Here is a 23,315-nt window from a genome sequence, read left to right as displayed (position 1 = left end):
GTCAGACAGGGACAGTGCCAGAGTGATGGGGACAGGAGAGAGGGGACAGGGGACAAGGGACAGGGACAGGGGACAGTGTCAGGAGCCGAGGCCGCCCCCGCTGCAGCCACGAGGGGGCGCTGCGGGAGCCGCTGGAGCAGCCCCGGTGCTGCCGGTGCCGCTGGTCCCGGTGCCGCTGGTCCCGGTGCTGCTGGTGCCGCTGATCCCGGTGCTGCTGGTCGCGGTGCTGCCGGTGCCGCTGGTCCCGGTGCCGCTGGTCCCGGTGCCGCTGGTCCCGGTGCTGCTGGTCCCGCTGGTCCCGGTGCCGCTGGTCCCGGTGCTGCTGGTCTCGGTGCTGCTGGTCCCGCTGGTCCCGGTGCTGCTGGTGCCGCTGGTCCCGGTGCCGCTGGTCCCGGTGCTGCTGGTCCCGCTGGTCCCGGTGCCGCTGGTCCCGGTGCTGCTGGTCCCGCTGGTCCCGGTCCTGCTGGTCCGGGTGCTGCTGGTCCCGCTGGTCCCGGTGCCGCTGGTCCCGGTGCCGCTGGGTCCTGGTTGTCCCACTGGCCCCGGTCCAACCTGGTCCCGCTGATCCCCTGGTCCCGATCCTGCTGGTCCCTCTGGTCCCAGTGCCCCTGGTTCCTCTCCAGCCCTTCCTCCTCTCAGCCGCGATCCCAGCCCCAAAAAGCCCCAGAGGGTTTTGGGAATCGCCCCCCCGGCCTTTGATTCCCCCTTCCAGCCCGGAGCCTGGGCTCCCCAGAGCCTGGTGCGGGGTATTTCCATCTTCCTGCTCCCTCACCCCTGGGAGCAGCAGCCCTGTGCTTCATCCCCGGTCAGGTGTGTTGAGAAATGCCCATAAATCCTTTATTTTCAGTGCCCAGAAACCCTTTATTTTCAGTCAGGTTGGGGACACTGCCCAGGGCCTGAGGGTGGGCACCCTGTCCTCACCACCTCATCACCCCCTGCCCCAGCTCCAGGGCTCTTGCTGTGGCTCTGGGCAGCTGCCAGGCCTGGGAAGGCATTCCCATGGCACCTGGGTGCCCCGTGCTCTCCTCACTGTGTTAAGCTCCTCTTGGTCCACTTCTCTCTTCCCCACTAAAGCTCCTTAAGTCACTGATCTCGTTAAAGCTCAGCAATCGGGTTGTTTTGCCCTGCAGGTTAATGTGCCTAATTCCTGCCCGGTCCCCGTGCCCACACTGGCCCAGCCCGCAGCTCCCCTTGCTCAGGTCCTGCCTGCTTCTGACCAGGGCAGCCCCCCGTGGATCCCGGGGGTCCCTGGGCATGGGGGGCAGGCTCTGGGTGGTGCTGTGCCCCTGGGCTGGCAGCAGGATGGCTCAGGGATGGCTCAGGGGGGCTGCAGGGCTGGGCAGGGCTGGAGCAGGATGCTGAGGTGGGCAGGCCCGGAGCAGGATGCAGAGCTGTGCCACGGGGTCCGCGTGAGCCTGGTGGGTGCCCCAGCCCCAGCCTGGCTGCCCCGTGCCCTCCATGGCCTGGGTGAGGTTCGGGAGTGGTGCCCACCCTGGCACAGCTGCCCCTGGTGTCCCCCCACAGCCCCTCTGCTTGGGGGTGAGGAACAGCAGAAAATGTCTCAGTCAGCCTCAGCCCCTCCTCACACCCCTTCTGCAGGCGTTTGGAGATTTGTCCATCCTTTTGTAAAGGAATCCTTTAAGGGAAATGGGGTAATTAATTAATCAGGGTAATTAATGCTGCCACTTGTGGGTTATTCAGGCTTTTCTCCCTCCAGCAAGGCCGGGCTGGAGCTGGGCACAGCCAGGGCTGTCCCGGCCAGGATTCTCCAGGGTTCAGCATCCCTGCCTGACCAGCCCCAGTTCCCCAGCACGGAGCAGCCTCTCTGTTCCCAGTCCTGCTGCCCCAGCATCACCACAGCTGCTCCTTCGAGGTTCTCTGCGTCCCCAGCCTGGGCAGGATCCAGCACCGTGTCCCCAGCACTGTGTCCCTTCCTCCTGCTCCTCCCCGAGCGGATCCCCGGGACCTGCAGCTGCCCCTTCCCTTCAGCACCAGGGCTTCCCTGAGCCCGCAGCAGCCACACCTGGGGCTGGCAGTGCCCGGGGAGGGCAGAGCAGCGAGGAACGGTCCCCAGAATAGCTGCATGACGTGTGCAGCAAAGGGCAAGGTGCTGCTGGGTGGCTTGGCCTTGCTCACTGTCCCATCTCTGCTGGGGATGTGGGACAGATCCCCCTGCAGCCTTGATACTGTCATTTATAGTAAATATATAAAATTCAATGTATGAAATGGAATAGGGAGGTGTGAAGCCCAACTCCCAGGCCTGCAGCAGGGATGCCAGAGCTGATGCCAGGGACACCCCATCCCTGTTGCTTCCTTCCCTGCCCCTGCTAATCCCCAGCACTCTGACATGACAGGAGCCCTGTAACCTGATCACGGTTCATTAAGAGCTTTAACGAGATTAATTGCCAAAAGCACCAATTATTGCTGCAGCCCTTCCCTCGGGAGGATCCAGAGATCCCCGAGCTCCGTGTGCTGGGCTGTAGGTGAGGATTTCCTAAAAACTGCAGCAGCACAATCCTCGGAAAGGACAGATTTGGGGGTTTGGGGTTCCCTTCCAGAGACAGCTCCGGGTTTCCACACGTCCCAGTGTGGTGCTCATCCTTCCCTGGGTGTGCTGGGGGACAGCAGGACCCCCGGAAAAACAGCCCCGTGCCCATCAACACACCCAGCAAAACAACAACGGCCCCGTGCCCACCAACAGCCCCGGCGAAACAACAACAGCAGCCCCGTGCCCACCGCCCCCCGAGCACCCGGAGTGCCACCCGGGGGTCCCGGCGGTGCCCCCGGGCCGTGCCATTCCCGGCCGTGCCAGCCCCGCGCCCCCCGCGCTGACGCCGGGCACTAAATCGGTCGGTGACGGGCAGGAAAGGAATCCAGGGAGCAGAGCCAGGCCCAGGCTCCTCTGGCGCTCCCGCCTCGCCTCTTATGGAGAGGAGCAGGAGGGACAGGGGCCGGGAGCAGCTCCCGTTATGGAGAACCCTGGGGAAGCCCTGGCTCAGCCCGGCGGGGCACGGGGGGAACAACGTGCTGGGGACACCCAGGGGTCCCTGGGAGGGGCACCCCAGCAGGGGCAGCTCCAATTTGCAATGCATATATGAAATTCAATATATGAGAGGGGCCCTGGCCTCGCCCCGGGCTTTCTGTGCCTCAGTTCCAGTGAGCTCCGGCCTCGGTGCTCCAGGCTCGGGTCCCTTGCAGGGCAGCAGCAGCAGCTGGGGAGCTCAGGAGCTTCTGACACCTCGGGCTGCCAGGGCACAACGCTGCCCAGCGGCACACACAGGAGGATTTGGGGGAGATTTGGGGTCTTCGAGATTCTTCAGCACAAAGGGCAGGGCAGAGCCAGGCACGGGGCAGACCCAGCTCAGCCCCAACACCCCCTCCCTATGTCCAGAGGGATTTTCTGAGTCCATCCAAGAGACATTTCCCTTCTGTGTTGCAAATTCAAACCCATCCAAGGGAGATTTCCCTTCTGGGTGGCAAATTCAAACCCATTTTGTGCAAACCCACGGGGCACAAAGCGGCTCCAACCCCGAGCAGCTCAGCTCAGTGACGGAGCGGGGCACAGCTGAACCCCCACGGCCAGTCCAGCTCCTGGGAACCTCCCCTGGAGCCGGGGAAAGCAAATCCTCCTGCTCTTTCCCACGTGTTGTTGCGCTGCACAAATATTTGTTTTGGAAAGCGCTGCCGTGCCCCGAGCCCCGCAGCCAAGGCCGGCGCTGGCACCAAGGCTGCGGCAGGGCCGGGTCCTGCTCCGAGCAATCCCCGGGGACGGCAGGGAGCGCCAGCCGGGACTGCACTGTGGGCAGGAAGGATCCCTGATCGGGGCTGCATTGCAGGGACAGCCAGTCCTGGGCTGCATCGGGGGCAGGATCCCAGCCCGGGGCTGCACTGTGGGCAGGATCCCTGATCGGGGCTGCATTGTGGGCAGGATCCCCGCTCGGAGCAGGAGCTGCTGCCCCAGCCCCGGGCTCTGACCGGGATCCCTTCCCCTGGATCCCCATCGGAGAAATGAGGATTTCTCCCCATCGGAGAAATCGGAGAAATGAGAAATCCCCATTGAGACACCAGACGGGAGGGCAGCCCCCATCCCCGGCCGTGGGGCTCTCTGGTGCCCACGCCAAACGCGCAGCCCCCCAAATCCTGGGAGACAGGCTGGGGATGCACTGCGGAGGGAGAAGCCCCGCTTGGAAGCCTCGGAGGGGAATCCTCGCCTTTCCGAGCTGTGTTTCAGCCTCTCCTCGCCCCTGGAAATGCGCTCTGGGCCCGCGGGAGCAGCAGACGGGCCCGGGCCCGGGGGGGCTCCGGGACAGGAATTCGGGGCAGGGGCCCCGCGCCGGCCCCCGCACGGACTGCAGGGACACTGCCCTTTGTTTGGAGAATAAAGTTAGCGCTGTTACTCAGCCGGTCGCTATTCCAGCAATTCCTGCCTCCACTTTCGCTCGGCAGCGGGAAACATTCCTGCCCGGGGCTGCCGAGACAAACCCGCACCGGAGGGACCGGGGGGCGGCAGGGGCGGCTCCGGGACCGCGGCTGCCCCGGTGGGCACCGCACCCGGCCCTGGGACACGGCCCCTTCTCCACCCCATAAAAACCCATTATTCCCGCCGGGAGCACCATAATCCCAGCCATCAATGCACTTCGGTCCCCTGGGAGCCAGGGAGCAGCAGAGGATGCGGGGACAAGGTGCGGCCCCTCTGTACGTCCCGGGGGTGAGGCTTTGTCCCCGAGTGCCACCGATTTCCATGGAAAGTTCTGCTGATGCCAGCGGGGCTCCCACACGGAGCCTGGGTTTGTTTTCCCGGCCTGTTTTCGGCTCTTTCCCTGCGATAGGCAAAGCCCGCAGGCTGTCCCCGAGGTCCCCGTGTCCCCAGGAGCCGGCCGTGTGTCCTTGTGCTATCGCTGCCAGCCGAGAGCTCCGATAACCCCGTGCGAGGGGGGAAGCGGCTGCCTGGAGGGGTGGCCAAATCCCACACAGCAGCACCTTCCTCCCCAGCCATTCCCCCTTCTGCGGGAGCAAACTCATCGCTGTGGCCAAAAGCAGCACCTTCCTCCCCAGCCATTCCCCCTCCTGCGGGGGCAAACTCATCCTGGCGCTCCCAGCTCCTCCCTGGCATCCCTGCCCATCCGATGTGGGACACACGGAGCCGTGTGGGATCCTCCTCCACCCTTCTTGGAGAAGCTGCTTTCCCCAGCTCCCTGTCCCTGTCCGGTGTGGGACACACGGAGCCTTGAGGGAGCCTTGTGGGGTCCTCCTCCATCCCGCTCTCCCTCTGCTCCCTGTCCCCGGGCAGATGTGGCACTGCACCCTCAGCCTCTGTGGCAAGCCCAGAGAACAGCTCCCCCCTGACCACCTGCCCACTCCTGAGACTCCCTGGAAATCCCTGCGAGCACCAAAATCCAGCGGCTGCCAGAGGAGGAGGAGGAGAGGCCGGGGCAGCCCAGCCCCTGCCGGGGCTCCGTGCTACACTGCCCGAGCCGGAACAAAGGGAGGACAGGGAACGTCCTTTGCCAGTCCCAGGGACATCAAACAAACCCCAAAGGCCATTCGCGCCGTGTCAGCCCCGCAGGTCAGCCCGGGCTTGATCTACAGCCCGGGGCAGCAGATGGAAAAGCTCCCAGGGAGGGTTTTGGACCAGGTCCTGGCGTTTTTCTGCTGCTGGGACACTCCGTGCCTGGTGAGCCCCAAAGAGCTCTGCTCACCCTCCCAAGGGGATCACAGGGATGTGCTCTCCCCACTCCCCTCTTCCTGAGAGCTGTTAAATCCTTCCTGTGACCGGGACTCAGAGTCTGAGCCGCAGATCTACTCACCAGCCTGGAAGCATCCTAGATGTAAAGCTCAGCTGCGCTGTGAGCTCCCACAATCTCAGCCCTCTGAGCTCCCATCACCTGCTCTGCTTCCAGCCCAGGATTTTAACCCAAATCCCCACTCTCCACCAGAATTTCAGCCAAGATGAAGCTGTATTTCCACTCAAGAAGAGCTGCTGAGAGCTTTGCAGCCAAAGAAGACAAGTGGCAGAAAGGGGAATGGCTTTAAACGAAGTAGGTTTAGATGGGATTTTAGAATAAATTCCTCCGTGTGAGGGTGGCGAGGCCCTGCTGAGCTTTCACCCAGCAAGAGCCCCAGGCCCTCCTGCCCAGGGCTGCTGTCCCTGCAGCCCCAGCCCTGCCTGTGCCACCCCCTGGTCCCTCCTTTCACACCCGGGATGGCCTCGGGCCTATGGGGTAACTCAGCCCGCCTGGATAATGCAAATCATGGGCTCAGTAACCACCGGCAATTAGTGCCATTAGCAGTGCCACCATCTGCAGCTCCCTGGGCGTTCTGGGGGCGGAGGGCCCGGCCCCTCCCGGCTGAGCTCAGCTCTGACGCGGGCCCTGCCGAGGATGCTCTTACTCACACCGTGCCCTCCTCACGTCACGGAGCAGCAGCAGCAGCGCCCTGCCCAGAGGAGCAGGCTGGCTCCAAGCTCCCTGTTCCCTGGAAGGGCACGTTCCCAAACCCCGCAGCTGCTGGGGCTGGCAGCATCTCCCGCTGGGAGAAGGTGACACACGCTCCCCAGCCCTCCCCGTCACCCCGGGCAAGGGCTGGGTCTGCCCTGCCTTCCCCCGTCCACGGTTCGGGGTTTTAGTCTGATCTCAGCTGAACACCCCCGGGCAGAGCAGCACCTCTGGAGGGACTGGTGAGGGACTGGGGCCTGTGGGCCCTGGCTGCAAACCCCTCTGCAAGGGAGTCCCAGCCGGGCCCTGGCATCAAACCCCTCTGCAAGGGGGTCCCAGCCCAAGCCTTGCCTGCAAACCCCTCTGGAAGGGGGGTCCCAGCCCGAGCCTTGCCTGCAAACCCCTCTGCAAGGGGATCCCAGCCCGAGCCTTGCCTGCAAACCCCTCTGCAAGGGGATCCCAGCCGGGCCCTGGCATCAAACCCCTCTGCAAGGGGGTCCCAGCCCGAGCCTTGCCTGCAAACCCCTCTGCAAGGGGGTCCCAGCCGGGGGCTCGGCCTGGCCCTGGAGCCGGCCGGGGCTGCGGGAGGAAGGAGGAGCAGGGCAGGAACCGGCTGGACCCGTTCCGCCGGTGCCATCAGGAAGGGTGACTGTGAGTGGCACGCCAACCATCGTGTCCAGTCCCTGAGGAATGCACCCAGGATCGTCAGGGGAGCACTCCTGGGTGAGTCACGGCACGGACACGCGGATTTAGCCGGGATTTCAGCCCAAGCCTCCTCTAATTGCATATTACCAGAGGGATGCTCACAGTAATCAGCTGTTCCAGCCACGCCGGCACGGGGGAAGGGAGGAGGGCTGCAGGGGTGTCCGTCCCTCCAGCCCCTCCCTGGATTACAAGGCACAAATATAGGGCACGCAAACAGCCCCGCAGCGCTGCCTTCCCCTTTGAAGGCACGGTGACACTGCTCCGGCCGGGCCCGGGCTTCGATAGCGGCCAGATAAGGAGGGTAAACACGCCGTGGTGGTGGAGGGGGCAAGGATCAACCACCCCAGGCAGCCGGGGCTGTGTTCTGTCCCCATCCTGTGCGAAGGGAGATGAGAACGGCCCGGCAATGGGAGAGGAGCGAGCTGCTGGCAGTGAAAACGTGAGCTCAGTGCTGGCAGTGAAAACGCGAGCTCTGTGCTGGCAGAAAATGCGAGTTCTCACCTGCACGGGGAGAGATAACACATCTCACACCGCCCTGCGCCTCCGCGGGCGCCGCTCCAGCCTCTGCCCGCTCCGGAGCCGCCGTCCCGCCCTCCAGCCCTCATCCCTCCCTATAATGTCACTGTTTGTTTCCCCATCCCTCATCCATCCATCCATCCATCCATCCATCCATCCATCCATCCATCCATCCATCCATCCATCCATCCATCCCAGGAATGTCGCTGTTCCCCCAGCCTCATCCATCCCGGGAATGTCACTGTTTCCCCATCCTAAATCCATCCCGGGAATGTCACTATCTCCCCCTGGCACCCTCCTGATCCCCCTGGCACCCTCCTGATCCCCCTGGCATCCCACTGATCCCCCTGGTGGGACGGGCAGGGTTTGGGGTGCAGGGCAGCAAGGGCACCCCGTCCTTGGCCTCTCCCTTGTGCAACACCTCCAGGCTGCGGTGACAAGGCAATTGATTTCTTTTCCTCCTCTCCTCAGGAAACGCCTCTGCCCTGGCTGTCAGTCATCCCCCTGAGCACCTGGGGATGCCAGCGGAGGACTTCAATCAAATTTGTCAGAGCCGTGGTGTTTCCACAGGCTGGAATGCGTGTCCGGGCGCGGGGATCCGCCCCGGTGAGCGAGCAGCAGCCCGGCAGCAGCTCGGGCACGTGTGGGTCATTCCCGGAGAGCAGGAGCGGGGAAGAGCCGGATCCGGGAGCTTGGGGCAGGCTGGAATGCTGCGGAGCAGGCAGGAGCCTCTGCAGGAGCTGATCTGCTCTTGGGGCGGCTCGGGAGGGGTGGGGATCCAGGCTGGATCCAAGAGGTGAGAGAAGGTGGCTGTCAGGGAAATCACGGAGCTGCTGGCCTGTGTTTAGAGCTGAACAGAACAAATACTCCATGTACAGAGGGAGAAAAAAAACCTTTTTAAAGGTTCCTGTGCCTGTGCACACAACAGGTTGTACACCCAGGGGTGCTGGGCACTGCAACAGGCTCCCCAGGGAAGTGGTCACAGCACCGAGTCTGCCAGAGGTCAGGAAGGGTTTGGAAACCCTCAGAAGCACATTGGGGTTGTCCTTGATGCTCTGTGTGGCTCCATTCCAAGCCAGGGTATTCCACAGCTCCAGCAGGAGCTCAAACCCTCCGTGGAGCAGAAAAGGCTGAGCTGGTCCTGCAGCAGGGCTGAGAGATGGGATCAGAGTGAGGGACAGAGCAGAATCCTCACCCTCAGCCTGCCCTGTGCCATCTCTGGGACAGGCAGGGAGCTGTGCCAACCTGGGGCAGGCATTGGGGCTGTGCCATCCTGGGACAGGCACGGGGGCTGTGCCAACCTGGGGCAGGCATTGGGGCTGTGCCATCCTGGGCAGACAGGCAGGGGGCTGTGCCATCCTTGGGGCAGGCATTAGGATTGTGCTGCCATCCTGGGATAGGCACGGGGGCTGTGCCATCCCTAGGACAGGCATTGGGGCTGTGCCATCCTGGGACAGGCACGGGGGCTGTGCCAACCTGGGGCAGGCATTGGGGCTGTGCCATCCTGGGCAGACAGGCAGGGGGCTGTGCCAGCCCCGGGCAGCCCAGCCCGGCCCGGCAGCCCTCGGGGAAGGGACACATCAATGGAGCGTTTGTCCCGTGCTTGGCAGCGGGCGCCGAGCCCCGAGCGCGGCTATAAATGGCAGGGGAGGCACACAGACAGGCTGTTCTCTCCTCCGCTGCGGCCCAGGAGCAGCCTTCACAGCCGGGACGAGGAGGAGGAGGAGGAGGGCAGCCAGGGAGAAGCGCTGGCACGCTGCAAGGGAAAAGCTCCACGGAGATAAAACGGAATGGAAGCGCCGAGCTGGGTCTAGCGAGCCGCCCGCACGGAGCTGGTGCCACCCGGGCACGGGGCCAGGCTGGAGGCAGCGGGGCTGCAGCAAGATGCTTCTTGCATGCTGGAGTCAGGACAAATTCCTGCCGTTTCAGTGAGCTTGGAGCACGGCCAGGTGTCCTTCCAGGAGAAAAAGCTGCAGCTGCAGCGGCCGCAGGCAGCCCCAGGAGCGCCGCAGCTCTGCAGGGCTGGGTGGTTTGGACGCTCCTGCAGCAGAGGGGCTGTGGGCACCCGCAGCACTGTGCCACCAGCCCTGGGCACAGAGCTGGGCACTGCCCAGGCCACGGGCTGAACCTCGGGACTGCATTCATGGCCCTGAAGGAACGGCCAGCCCTGAGCTCAGAGCCAGGCTGAGGGGAGCACTGCAGCAGCACCTGGGCCTGGATTGCACCCAGCACAGCCTCAGGCACGTCCTGACTGATCCAGCACCCCTCTGCTCAAAGAGGAAAATAATGACAGACCTCAGGCTGTGAGAAAATATATAGGGTTTTTTTTATTTGACAATTAACAAAAGAGGGATGGGAATCTGGGCTGTAAACATTGATAGCTCCTTTCTGATCACAACGAGTACTTTCCACCAACATCCCTTTGTATGCTCTGATCCACCCAACAATGCCCAGCCAACTCTGTCAGGGCTTTTGCTGCTCTGCTCAGGGTCACAAATCCAGAGGCAGCTCATTCACCACACACCCACAGCAGGAGCAGCACCCACACAGGAGACAGCTGAGGGACTAAGATACCTCAGAGCTGCTTCCATAGGTGAGAGACACTTGGAAAGGGCAGGAGATCATGCTGGGCTTGGGCCAGAAAGAGGGAAACATCTCTAAACCTAGCAGGTATGGAGAGAAATGAGCCCTGAAAAAGGCAGAGCCTGCCCAAGCAGGGACAGGGACAGTGGCAGTGCCAGCCCAAGCAGGGACAGGGACAGTGGCAGTGCCAGCCCAGCCAGAACACCCCAGCCCTGCTGTCAGAGGGAAGCTTTGGCCCAGGACTGTGCAGATTTGGAGCTGCAGAGCCAGCAAGTCTGTCCCAAAGAGGGACTGGCACATCGTCAGCTCCATTGTTGCAGTGGAACCAGAACTGCCTGGAGCTTGACAGGGGGAAGTGAAACCTCATCTTGGGCTGGAGGGCAGCCAGGGCTGGAGGAGCTGCACCCAGCTGCCAGCCCTGTCACCCGCAGCTTTTCCTGGGACACAGCCCTCCCCAGAACACAGCTTTTACTGGGACTGAAACCTTCCCCAGCCTCTCCTGCCCCAGGAGGAACCACCCTGCAGGTAGGTCAGAACCAAGCCCAAGGGCTCCAGGCACCTCTTGCTGCTCTCAGCAGCAGGGATGGAGCCATGGAAAGCCAGCAGGGAGGGTTCTGGTGCCACCTTCCCTCTGCAGCAGCAGGGAAAGGCAAAATGCACAACTCCAAAGAACAGAGTTTAAAACAGAAACCTCCCCCAGCTGACACAGCCACGGCACTCCCCAGGGCTCAGAGCTGCTCTGGACTCGGGCAGATCCATTCCAGAAGCTCAGCCTGCCCCCTTCCAGGTGCCCAGCTGGTTCTGAGCCTGGTTTTTGGTGGGAACAGGGTTGGGACATCTCCTCATCACACCACCCAGATGGACAAGCAAATAAAAATAATCCAACAAATTTGAATACACTGTATTTATTCGTAACAGATTCTAAAGAATCTAGTGAGTCTATGTCAAGCCCATCGCATGACAAGTGATACAGGTGTAGGAAAAAAAAAAAAGACATTTAAAACAAAACAACGAAAAAAAAATAAATCAAGTGCCATTCAAGCTACTGGAATCTTCCAATTGCCCCCTTACAAGAGGCAGCACAGTATCACTGCAAGGTCTAGAAAAATTCATGTTCAAGCCACTCACAAGAGTCCCACCACACACACTCCATAAATCCAAAGTGCAATCTCAATGGTAGGTCGCCCTGTCGAGCTGTTGGCTGTAGGGGATCTGTTTGGACACCTCAAAGGGAAGGAGGGAATCTCAGTTTAGTGCGTCTGTGGGCAGGAGCAGCCTGTAAAAAACATGCTACATGGCATCTATGTTCCATTTGAAACACAAGGAAAAAGTCTCACCTTCCTCAAAGCCACAGCAGTGGCACAGTCAGGCTCCCACACGCAGCCCCGAACCAGCGTGACCCTGCATGGGAAACGCCAGGCTCCCAGCATGGGACGGGGCTCTGGGGAGCTGGGGGCTGCCATGGAGGCTGGGCTGAGCTCAGGAGGCACCAAAACCTGCAAAGCACAGGGTCAGCGCCACTGCCCAGCCCCGGGGCAGGGAGCAGAGCTGGGCTCCAGGGATGCCAAGGGCCACCCCCACCCCCTGACTCCCCATCCACAAACCCCCACCCCAAAAAAGGTACCAATCTGGCTAAACACATTCCAAGGATCTAGTCTTTATTTCAATCTGCCCGGCTATTACAGTTTTGTCACAAAAACAAAAATAAACCCCAAAAAACACGAGTTAGTAAAGGTACTGGATAGGTCAGCAGCAGGAAGCCGCGGTGGTGTTCCCGAGCAGCATCCCTGGGGAATGCCTGCTGCCTGCCCCTGAAACCTGAGACGCTGGGGCTCGGCAGCCCAGGCACCTCCCGAAAAACCTCTGTGCTCCGGACACTCGACAGCTTCTGAGCCACACCGCACTGAGAGAGCCAGACCCTCCCAACACCAGAGGGTCTGCTCAGAAGACATTGTTTCCCTAAGGCCAACTAACCTCACCCCTCCTTCTGCCCCCAGGCTCCATTTCTAGCTAGAGAATGAATTTCAAATGCTATCAGGGAATCACAGAGCTGGGAATGGGCTGCTTTGGAGATGGGACCTGCCCAAGGGATGATCTCCAGCATGAAGAGGTCTGTCCACCTCCCTGGAGGACACAGCGACAGCTGGAAATGACTGACCAGTGACCTGGATGCTTTGTGCTTCAAAGGACAAGCCTCACCTTCCCCATGGCCCAGCTGGCCTGTGGCTTTGTGCATTAAAAATCACACTGCATGTCAAAAAAAAAAAAAAAAAAAAAAAAAAAAAAAAAAAAATTGGAAGAGCAGCATTTCAAATTCCCCTAGAAAAAACAGGATTAGGTTTGGCAGCCTGGGGCAGGCTCCTGGACAGATCATCTGCCTCACTACATTTTGGCACTGCAGACTTGGGAGCTTGAAGAAATCCAAGTGTAGGTCCCTGCTGCCTTTTTTCCAGCAAGCCCTGCACAGCATTTTCCACCATGCACTCCCCCCTTTCCAGTGCTCCCAGTTTCAGGCATTTCCAAGCCCCTGGGTTAGGCAGCCCCACTTTGGCAGCTCTTGGCTCCAGCTGGTCCTTCACAGGGAGCAAGTCATGCCCAAACCCCTCAGCCACACAGAACCTGCTCTGGCCTCAGCCAGGATAAGAAATGATCTTGCGACCCTCCCACCCACGACAGAAACATTTTCCTCCTCAGACATTCCCCACTCGAGCTCTGGGCCATCAGCCCCCGCAGAAAATAATAAAGTTTACAGTACAGTTGTGTTTATATTGTTACAGGCACTTAAACAGGATTCTTTGGTCCTTCAAAGGAATTAGCCACCCTGGCTTCTCTCGGCAGAAACCACAAGTTTGCAAACCCAGAACACCTCCTGCACTAAAAAAAAAAACAAACCACAATTCAGATCCATTTCAGGGCAGTGCAGCTCTACCTTAGCGTAATTCTACAGTCTCCCCTCACACACCCCACCCACCCCGTTGCCTCCACAATTCCATAAGGAGTCATTCCCATAACACTGCACTTCCCATCACAGTGTACAGCAGACAAGGCTCGTCCCAACAATCCCAGGAACGAGACACTCAAGCAAGAGTCCAGGAAGTTTCCTTTTGTTGCAGTTCTGGGAAGGTCGGTAGGTTCCATCTTGCTCCCCCCTCCCCACCCTCCCAACCCCCCAAGGCACAGAAATACCTTGGAGGACAGACCCTGGGGTTTGTCCTGGCTCAGTTACAGGGAAGCCACGTGGGGTAGGACTGATTGCAAGGCAGGAAGGGCTGCACGTGGGTCACGTAGTAGTTGAAGTTTATTTCGCTGACATAAGGGGCTGGCTGGTAGAAGCAGGTAACGTTTGTGACCGTGGGGATGATGTTCTGCTCAGCCAGGACCCTCACGGCCAGCATGGCAATGAGGTTCAGGGTCTGCCTCCTCTCGTGTCCCATGAGGCAGACCGTGCTCTCGTTGACCACCCTGTGCAGGGTCATCAAATAGTCATATCTGTTGCTCTCCATGCCCACGAAGTGGCTCTGCAGGTAGCACTCCAGCTTCCGCAGCTGCTCGCCGATGTCAGAGAAGTCTATGAAGAACCTGGAGCACATGTACCTCTGCAGGGCCTTCATGTCCACCTCGGACTTGGGCTTGAAGCCCCTGACGAGGAGGTTGCAGTACTTGAGGAGCCCCCCGCCGCGGATCTCCTCGGGGTTGCGCGTGGCGATGACGCGGTGCCGCAGGTGCTCCATGGCCTCCTCGAAGTCCCCGTACATGCTCTCCCCGGTCACCGTGGGGTGGAAGTTCTCGGCCATGGGGTTCTCCGAGCACTCCCCGAAGAGCAGCAGCGAGTCCAGGATGATCTGGAAGGAGTCCACGCTGAACTCGAACTGGCGGCGCAGCGAGTCCACGAACTTGAGCTCCACGTTCTTGCCGCTGTTGTTGGAGAGCGAGATGAGGCTCCAGCGGTCGGTCTCGTTGCACACCTTCACCAGCTTCTGCACGTAGGCCTCCTTCAGGGTCATGGGCGTGATCTTGTCCTTGTTGACTCCTTCGGGGAGGAAGTCCAGCAGGCAGTCCATGACCACATCTTTCACCAGCTGGAAAACGTCCTCGTTCTTCAGATCCACGCCGAAGATGAGGTCCAGGTCCTTGTAGCCCAGGCCGCTGTCCTGGTGCAGGACGTGGCTGGCGGCTGAGCCGTTCAGCCTGACGTTGTGCACCGGGATTCCCTTCTTCTCCAGGCGGCTACGGACAACCTGGGACAGAGACAGGGCCAGTGAGAGGCGGGAGGGAGCAGCAGGAGCACTCCCTGCACTCACACAGGTCACTCCAGTGCAGGACAGTGAAATAAAAAGCTAATCCATCGGAAATAGGTCACTTTGGAAAGCATCCCAAGTCCTGCCAGCAGCTGGGGTGGCTCTCCTTCACTTATTCCCTGGCATTAGAGATCTCACTGCACATGATCAGCTGCTCTGCTTCCAGGGCAGGGTCTGCTCTCCCTGCCTTCCCCACTCTGGCCTGGAGAGCCTTCCTGACCCCATTTTTTGGGGTGGTCTCTGCCCTCTACGTCCCCTCCCCGCTGCAGTGACCAAGCCAAGAGCAGCCAACCCCAAAGTGACCCCAAAGAGGAGGTGGCAGCACAGTCTGCAGCAGTCCCTGTGGATTTAATCAGGGTGGCTCACTCCTTTTAGCCATCCCTTCGGCCTGTCAGGATTCATTAAAGGCAAATCAAGATGCCAGAGCAGCTCAAAAGCCCCAGCCAGGCGTATGCAAGTTCATGTCCCAACTAGTAAGTGTATCCTAACAATTTCCAGTGTGTCAGAGCTTCGTGCTGAGCTTGGCGTGCTATCAAGCACAAGAGGCAGCTTTCATCTTACGGGTGTTACTCCGGTGATTTTAATGCTGCCTGCTCAGTCCTGGCACACCCAGCAGCCCCTCCAAAGCTTTGTTCATTTACTGGGAAGCTGAATCACCTGCCTGATTACTTAACAAGCAGGAGGCTAAAATAACCCCCAAGACCATAAAATAAACTATCTGGACACCAGCTTATAATTTGAGTTTAACTCATCTCAAAGATCCCAGGAAGATTAGGTTTGCACCTTCCGGCAGAAGCTCTCCCCACGTCTCATCCTGCTTTCGTGTTCCCCTCCAGCCATTTCCCATTTCCCTGGGAGTCCCAACCAGCCAGCCTAGGGCAAGGCCATGGCTTGAAAGAGCCGAAGCTTGGGACACAAATGGACAAATTGGATCATCAAGAGCCAGTCTGACTGGGCCCTTCGGCCCTGGGAGCCTGCCCTAGTTTGAGAGGCCCTACAAACTCTGCATTTTGGCTGCCCAAAATGTGAATCTCAATTCCAGGCTGCATCACAAGGGCCAAACCCTCTTGGCTGCCCTGGGCCTGAGCAGTTCTGGGGGAGACCAGAAGCATTGCAGATCTGGTCCCAGCAGCAGTAAAGCTGCCCCTCCATGGGTTTTGTTGGAAGGAAGAACACACAAAAGGTCAGGGACTGCAGCAGGGAGCCCTCATCACATCCCAGACCCTCTGTGACCGCACCAAGGGCCCCCAGCTGCCTTCCCAAAATCACCCCAGAACAAATCCCCTGTATCTGCACACCTGGGAGGCTGTCAGGGCTCAGGAGGCAGCTCCCTCGTGGTGCTTCCCCTCTCTCCTGACATGGCCATCCCTGCTGGGCTGGAAGGGCAGCCAAGCCCGTGGTGACAGTCACATGCCAGGCACAGCGAACCAGGGGCTGCTCCCCGGGCAGCCAGGCCACACCTGCCCAGCCAGGGAATGAAGCAGTTTTCCAGGGCAGGCAGGCTGAAAGGATGGATCTGCTCCTAGAGGACACGCAGGGCTGCTGCCCCAAAGGGAGCAGACATCACCCAGGGGAGCTGCTGGCCTGCCCTGCTGCCAGCTGGAGTCACTCACCCGGGGCACAGCTCCAGCACTGCTCGTGCACTCAGAGGCTGCTCCCAGGCTCAGAGACACGAGATATAGGTCACAAAGTCTTAGAGGCAGAGCTGGGCCCTGTGCTCGGAGAAGATCTCGTTCCAGATTAATTTCCCGACCCCAAAGAACATTTGCTTAACCCCTTTATGGGCACGGCTCAGGACCTGCAGTGTTCCAGAACCACAGGCTCCAAGCTTACTCAAGTTCCCCAGGCTGTCTGTGTGAGATATATTCAGAAAACAGAGAAAAGACCCAATTGCTCCAGTCAGTGTCATCCCAAACCATCCCAGAAATCTCCAGCCTGCTGAGCAGCAGGGAGCAGAGCACTCTGCCATTCCCTGGGAGCTTCCAGCCCCCAGCCCTCACCTGGAGCTCATCCCCCCTGGCTGCAGGCAGTGGGTTCAGGGCTGCACGTTCCCCCAGAGGGCTGGATATTTGCAGGGTTAGGCAGCTGCTGACCTGCTTCCCACAACAGCAGCTCACCTTCCGTGTGGTTGGGATAATTGACTGTGACAGCCAGGCAGGAGCAAATCCTGCTGCGTCCTGACCTGCGCCTCGCAGCTCCCTGGACAACAACAACAGGATAAATAACTGCCTTTTGGGTTACTCGTTCAGCTTAGTCAGCCCTAAACACAGGCTCTGCCAGCACGGCCGGGCACAATTACAGCCCTCAGCTATCCCGTGCTGGAGGCTGCTGCTGGCAGCATCCTCTGGGCAGCCCCAGAGCTGCTGCAGGGCTCGGTGCTGCCCAGCCAGGGCAGCCTCCTCCTGCCTGCAGCTCTCACCAGCTGCCGTTCCAGCCAAGGCAGCCAAGCCCAGCGCTGCTGCTGCCCCGGCAGCAACTCGAGGAATCCCACACCAGCCTTTCAAATGTCACCTTCCGTCTCCCAGGCTCAACTCTGACTCTTTCTCAAGCAGCTGAGGCTCCAAAATCCCGGTTATTGTGAAAGCCAGTTGGGTCTTAGCGCCGTGAATAGGCTTTTTAATTAGAAGCCAACATGCCCGATTTTACATTTGATGAGTCATTACTGAGGAATGAAGTCGCCTCCCAAATATGAATATGCATCAGCTCATTCGAGCTACATTGTTAGTTTAATATTAAACACAGTTATTACTTGATGGTTAAACTAAGAGGAGCTCGTGAACAAGCAGAAGTCTCGGGCAGGCTCTGGAGAATTCAGCCAGGGGTGCCCAGAAATCAAAGGACACAGACATTTGATCCGGCCTTTGAATTAATGTTACTCTTCCAGCACGAGCCCAACATGTCCACCAGCACGAAGCCATTTCGTGGAAGCAGCTCCAAAAAAAGCCACTTTTGCCCTGGCCACACACATTTCACTGCTTTTAAGGGCAATAAATTAACTAAAGAAGAATAGGAACAAGGTAAGAGGGGAGGAAGCCAAGCAGGATCCATGGCAGAAGCTGCAGCAGCTGCAGGGATGGGCGAGCTACTCAGGAGGGTCCTGGCAGCTTTAGGCACTCCGGCTGTGGGTGCTGCAGGGGCCAGCCCCACCGGGACCCCCGGGGTGATGGGGGCCAGCCCCCCAGAACTTCTAACTCCCCCTGGAGCAGCCAGGCCAGGCTGACAGGACTCGGAGCAAGCTGCCCTGGTGGAAGGTGTCCCTGCCCATGGCTGAGGCGCTTTTCCCGAATTCCAGGCCTGGCAGGAGTCGGGCAGCAGTGAGACACTGCTTTGGGGCACTCAGCATTGGGACACCGCTTTGGGATTTCTGGGTGTCCCGTGCAGAGCCGTGCCGGGCTCCCCGGGCTGTCCCGTGCAGAGCCGTGCCGGGCTCCCTGCAGTCCCCCGGCCGAGGCCATTCCCCGGTGTTCATTTACGGTCCCTTCCAGCCCGGGCCGTGCAGCGGCTCCGCTCGCCCCGCACGGGCCGTGGGAGGAGGCCGCGGTGCCCGGCCGGGCTGGCTCGGGGCCCGCCGGGCCGGTTATCGCCGCCTCAGCACTTTTATTTTCTGCCTGCCCCCCGCCGGAGCGGGGCAGAGTCCAGCGGGGCCCGGCCCCGGCCCGCAGCCCCTCAGCCCCGCGGATCCCTCACCTGCACGATGGTGCGCGGCCGCACGGACAGCGTGGGGAAGTTGCCGCGGCCGTGGATGGGCACGGCCTCGCCCAGGATCTGGTCCAGCCGCTGCACCTGCTCCCACGTCAGGACGCTGAAGCGGCTCCCGCGCTGCTCCGCGCCGCCCGGAGCGGGCCCCGCCGCCGCCTCCAGCATCGCCCCCGCCGCCGCCGGAGCCGCTCGCCCGGAAACCGCCCGGAAACCCGCCGGAAGTGCCGGTGCGGGGGGGAGCGGGAGGAAAATTTAAAAGTGGGGGGAGGAGAGCAAAAAAAAACAAAACAAAAAACAACCCCCCCAGTGGCGCCGGCGAGGGGCGGCTGCGCGGGGCGCGGCGGGAGCGCGGTCGGTGCCCGCAGGGACTCGCACAGAACCGGCCCCGGCCGCCCCCCGCCCGCCACCGGCTCCGCCGAGCGCTGCGCCCGCCCGCGCCCCGCCGCGCCTTTTATAGACCCGCGCCGCGCCCCATTGGCCCGCGCCCCCGCCAATCCCGGCCCGAGCGCTGGTCCAGGGGGAGGAGCGCGGCTGGACCGGGGCCAATTGAAGCGGCGATGAGGGGAAGGGGGCGGGGCGAGGGGCGGGGCGAGCTTGGGGCACGGGTGACACCGACAGCACCGGGGACATGGGTGGCACCGGGGGACAGGGACAGAACCGGGGGACAGGGACAGAACGGGGGACATGGGCGGCACCGGGGGACAGGGACAGAACCGGGGGACAGGGACAGAACCGGGGACATGGGCGGCACCGGGGGACAGGGACAGAACCGGGGGACAGGGACAGAACCGGGGACATGGGCGGCACCGGGGGACAGGGACAGACCCGGGGGGACACCGGGTGGCACCGGGGGACAGGGACAGACCCAGGGATACGGGGGACAGAGACAGCCCGGGAGGCACCGGGTGGCCCTAGGGTGTCCTGTGGGACCCCAGCCACGGCCTTGGTGTCCCTGAGTCACCTCGTGCCACAGCAATGTCCTCTGATGTGCTGTTGTTTCCCTTTGGTGCCCCATTGGTGCCCTTTGATATGCCCTGGTACCCTTGGTGCCCCACTCTTACCCCACTGATACCTCAATGATGCCCCATTGGTACCCCACTAATGCTCCATTTATACACTTGATGCCTCATGACCTGATGCCCCGTGAGCTGGTGCCCCGGTGATGCCCTATTTGTACCCCGGTGCCCCACAGATGCCCGGTGATCTGACGCTCCATTGGTGCCCATCCATGCTCTGCAGGCTGGCGCCCCATTGATTCTCCTGGAGTGATGTCCACGGTCTGGCACCCCACAGATACCCCGTGGTGTGTCACTCCACAGCGCAGTGTGCCCATCCTGGCACGCCCAGCTCCCCCTGGCGCCTGTCCCGGGCCAAAAGGGCCCCCATGTGCCAGCTCTGGGTGCCACCCTGGGGCGATGGAACTCCAGGAGCTCAGAGCCAGCCCCTGAATCGCAGAGCGTGGCCCAGCTCCCAGCCCAGCCACCGCCTCCCCCTGGGGCCAGAGGTGTCCCCAGCCTCTGACCGGCCGTTTCCTTTCATCCCAACAATCCCCATCCCTCTGCAGCGCTCATTTCTCCGCGTTTCACCCCGCAGACATTTCCAGCAGGGCACTCCCTCCCTGCCGAGCCGCTGCCCCGCGGCCCCGGCATGGACAGAGCGACTCCAGCTCCGCACCTGCACGGCCGCTCCCATTGCCCGGGTTCCTCCTTCCAGCTGGGACCCTCCTCGGGAGCCCAGAGCCCCCCAGGAGCTGGGGACCCTCCTCGGGAGCCCAGAGCCCCCAGGAGCTGAGCCAGGGCTGGTTGTGCTTTACACCTCGCAGGGTTTGATTGCAAGGACTCCCCTGAAAACCGCCGATCATCCACCCTGGGACTCTCCACCTCAGGGCAGGCGCTGCAGAGCTCTCCCAAGAGGCCAAGTCTGGCTCGGGAGATCTGCCACATCCCAGGGCTGGCTGCTGGGAGCTGGAGCTGGCTGCAGAAAGGGGAGCTGGGGGAACTGGGGGGCTCAGGAGCATCCACGGAGGGGTTGGAAAGGAGGGAAGGGCAGTGGAACCCTGGTTCCCTCTGGAATCGCCCCATCCCTGATGCACTGACAGCCAGAGGGGCTCCGGGGGTCCCCATTGGGATGCTCCTCCTGCTGTGGGGTTTTGCTCCCTGGCTTGCACCCCTGTGACTCCACGGGAATCAAAAGCTGCTCCTGGGTGCTCCCAGCTGGGGCACAGGACAAGGGCAGCCCTGCTGGAAACTGATTTTCCAAGGAACTTGATTAAAAATCAGGCAGCTGCCTCTCGTTGCAAAACCCTTTTGACGTTGCTGGCGAAAAGCTGGATCGGGGAGGGTTTCCCAAGAGGCTGAGAGGGGCCGAAAGGCTTTGGGGATGGCTCCATGCACCGGGGGATGCAGCCGGAGGAAGGGCTGAGACCCCACGGGCCCGGGGGACCCGGCTGGGGGATCCAGGCAGGGAGAGGAGCTGCAGATCCCTCTGGGACGAGCTGGGCAGGGCTCTGGTGCTGCTCCGTCCCTCGGGGGTCTGGGGTCCGCAGCACCCGGACCCCGCTCCATCCCCGGGGATCGGCGTGGGGAGCAGCGGGGACCCCCCGGTTCCGGGCACGGGAAGGGGCACGGGGGACAGAGTGGAACCCCCTGCCCTGATGGGAGCCCCTCGGGGCGCTGGGGACCCCGGGCAGCCCCGGGCAGAACCGGGCAGCGGGAACCGGGGCTCAGGAGCGGGAGCGGCTGGGACTGGGGCAGTGGGTGAAAACCTCTCCGGCCTGCGGGGAAGGGACCTCGGGCGCTCCGTGACGCGCGTGGGACGGCTCCGACCCGCTCGGCATTAGCAGGGCGTGTGCCACCTCCCTGAGCAAGCACAGGGACCCAGCCCTGCTCCCGGAGCCACCAGCGTCACGCAGCCGCCCCGCGGGAGCCGCCGGCAGGCGGGGGCGCGCCGGTGTCCCCCTCCCACGGCACCGGCACCGTGTCCCGGGCTGGCCCCGGCCCCGTGCCCCGGCAGCTGGCACCGTGCGCGCACCGCTGTGGCACAAACTGTCACCGTGCGCGCACCGCTGTGGCACAAACTGTCACCGTGCGGGCACCGCTGTGCGTGGCTGCCCCACGCGGGCACAAAGTGTCCCCACGCAGGCACAGACTGTCCCTAGGTGGGCACAAAGTGTCCCCATGTGGGCACCAACTGCCCCCGCGCAGAGTCCAGCCATCCCCCTGCACAAAAGCCACCGTCCCTGGCCAAACAGGCACTGTCCCCAGCGCAGCTGCTGCTGTCCCCGCTCTCGTCACTGTCCCCACGCACACGCCCTTGCCCACGTGTCCCTGTGGGTTTAGGAGGTGGAGTTCTCTCCATGGCCTTGTCCAAGTCCTCCCTGGGCAAACACGGTTCCTGGACACCTCCCAGGCGCTGGAGCTGCTGTCCAGCCCCGCTCGCTGCCACAGAGCCAGCCTGTCCCCGAGGTGCCACCGCCGCTCCTCGCTCCTCCCTGGGGCAGTGCCACCAGCTGCTGCGGCTGCAGCTCTCCAAAGAGGCAGGGCACTGTCCCCGTGCTGGCCACAGCCAGGCTGGGTTTGGCTGGCTTAGGGGCACTGTGAGCACCCAGTGCACGGCATGAGGGCTGTCACTGCGCTGCCACTCTCTGATCTCAGCCTGGCGTCCCTGTGTCACCGCCCTGGCCCCCCAGGCTCGGCCACATCCCCTCCTGGAAGGGATGATGAGTGATGCTGCCCGAGAGGGGCCACCCGGGAGGCGCTGGGATGAAAGGGAGCGCAGGGTGTCATTAGTGCAGGTGACACAGAGCTCGGGAATGGCACCTGTCACCTGCCCTGGCTGCTGCAAAATGCTGCCCGGGGAGCGGGGGGGACACGGCCCCGCCGGGCTGTGGGGACAGGGACACAGCAGTGACCCCAGCACTGATGTGCCCTGCCTGAATCTGCCCCGGGTATCACTGGCTGGGGACTCCCCTGTCCCCTGGCAGCATGACCCTTGTGTCCCCAGGCTCGGTGGCTTCCCGGTGACACCACGTGCTGTTTTTCTTGGCGTGACCTGTGCCTTTCCAGCCCTGGCAGGGGATGACCCATCCCGGTGCCACAACTGGGGCTGGCAGGGAGCACAGCCGCTCCCTTCGCTTTGGGTTCGGGGCCCCGGGTGACACTGAGTGCCCTGCAGGTGGTGGCAGCTCCAGGGCTGTGCCCTCTCCTCTGGGGACAGCCGGGAGCTCTGCTCTGGAGGCTGCTGAGCCTGGAGCAGCTGGTTCACTCAGGCAGGGACTTCATGGGCACCTGCTGGGGCCATGGGGACAGTCCCCGCACCCCAGGCTCCGTGCTGGACCACAGAGGGAAACTGAGGCACGGGAAAGCCCTTCTGGCTGGGGCAGAGGCAGCAGATCTGTAACCCTCACGCATGGGGGCTGTGGAAGGGGCATAAACACCGTGGAACACACATGGAAGGACAAGGTCATCCTGCTCTGAGTCCCTTTTCTCCCTGTTCTTGGTGCCACCCCCAAGGCCCAAACACATTTTGGGGAGAGGGAGATATGGGGCATGGAGGGTGCCCACAGGGAAAAGACATCACTGCCAGGACCGTGGGGCTGGGGGGACACACAAGGAAAACACATCACTGCCAGGATGGGGGGCCGGGGGGACACGCTGGGGCATGGGGGGCACACAGATCACTGCCAGGACCCTGGGATTAGGGGGACACGCTGGGGCCCCTCCATGCCCCAGCCCCAGCACCGTGAGTGCTTTGGCAGTGCCTCAGTGGTGACAGCACAGCCCCGGAGGGATCATTAGTCCTCCCTCATTAAAAAAAGTTACTCACCCTTTGGGACAGAAACAAGAATATCCTGGAAATGCCTGGGTTTGGGGAGTTCTCGCTCTAAAGGCATGACTGACACCAGGCTGCAGGTGATGCTCCCCAGCACGTGGGCAGGTGAGTTACCTGGGCACTGCCCGGGGCTGCTGCGCTCCTGCTGCTTCCTCTGTGTCCAGTGTGGGCATTGTCCAATGTGGGCATTGTCCAATGTGGGCATTGTCCAATGTGGGCAGTGTCCGGGGTGGGCAGTGTCCGGGGTGGG

General features: G+C 61.8%; 1 protein-coding gene across 1 annotated transcript; it reads right to left on the bottom strand.

The window, feature by feature from the left end:
- Positions 1-11,879: 11,879 nt before the first annotated feature.
- TENT5B (terminal nucleotidyltransferase 5B) lies at positions 11,880-18,639 on the bottom strand. The gene is made up of 2 exons (XM_059488926.1): positions 18,224-18,639; positions 11,880-14,476 (listed from the first exon to the last, which is right to left on the bottom strand). The coding sequence occupies exons 1-2, from the start codon at positions 18,398-18,400 to the stop codon at positions 13,457-13,459; spliced, it is 1,197 nt and encodes a 398-aa protein (XP_059344909.1). The 5' UTR covers positions 18,401-18,639; the 3' UTR covers positions 11,880-13,456.
- Positions 18,640-23,315: the final 4,676 nt, after the last annotated feature.

Source organism: Ammospiza nelsoni, chromosome 25 (assembly GCF_027579445.1).
Source record: "Ammospiza nelsoni isolate bAmmNel1 chromosome 25, bAmmNel1.pri, whole genome shotgun sequence".
Taxonomy (NCBI): Eukaryota; Metazoa; Chordata; class Aves; order Passeriformes; family Passerellidae; genus Ammospiza; species Ammospiza nelsoni.
This window is presented reverse-complemented; position numbering and strand designations above follow the sequence as displayed.

Excerpts from the sequence above, each read along its gene's own strand:
- TENT5B (XM_059488926.1), bottom strand. The coding sequence starts at position 18,400 with ATGCTGGAGGCGGCGGCGGGGCCCGCTCCGGGCGGCGCGGAGCAGCGC. Across the intron at positions 14,477-18,223 it reads GGCCGCGCACCATCGTGCAG|GTTGTCCGTAGCCGCCTGGA; the intron begins GTGAGGGATCCG and ends TCTCTGTCCCAG.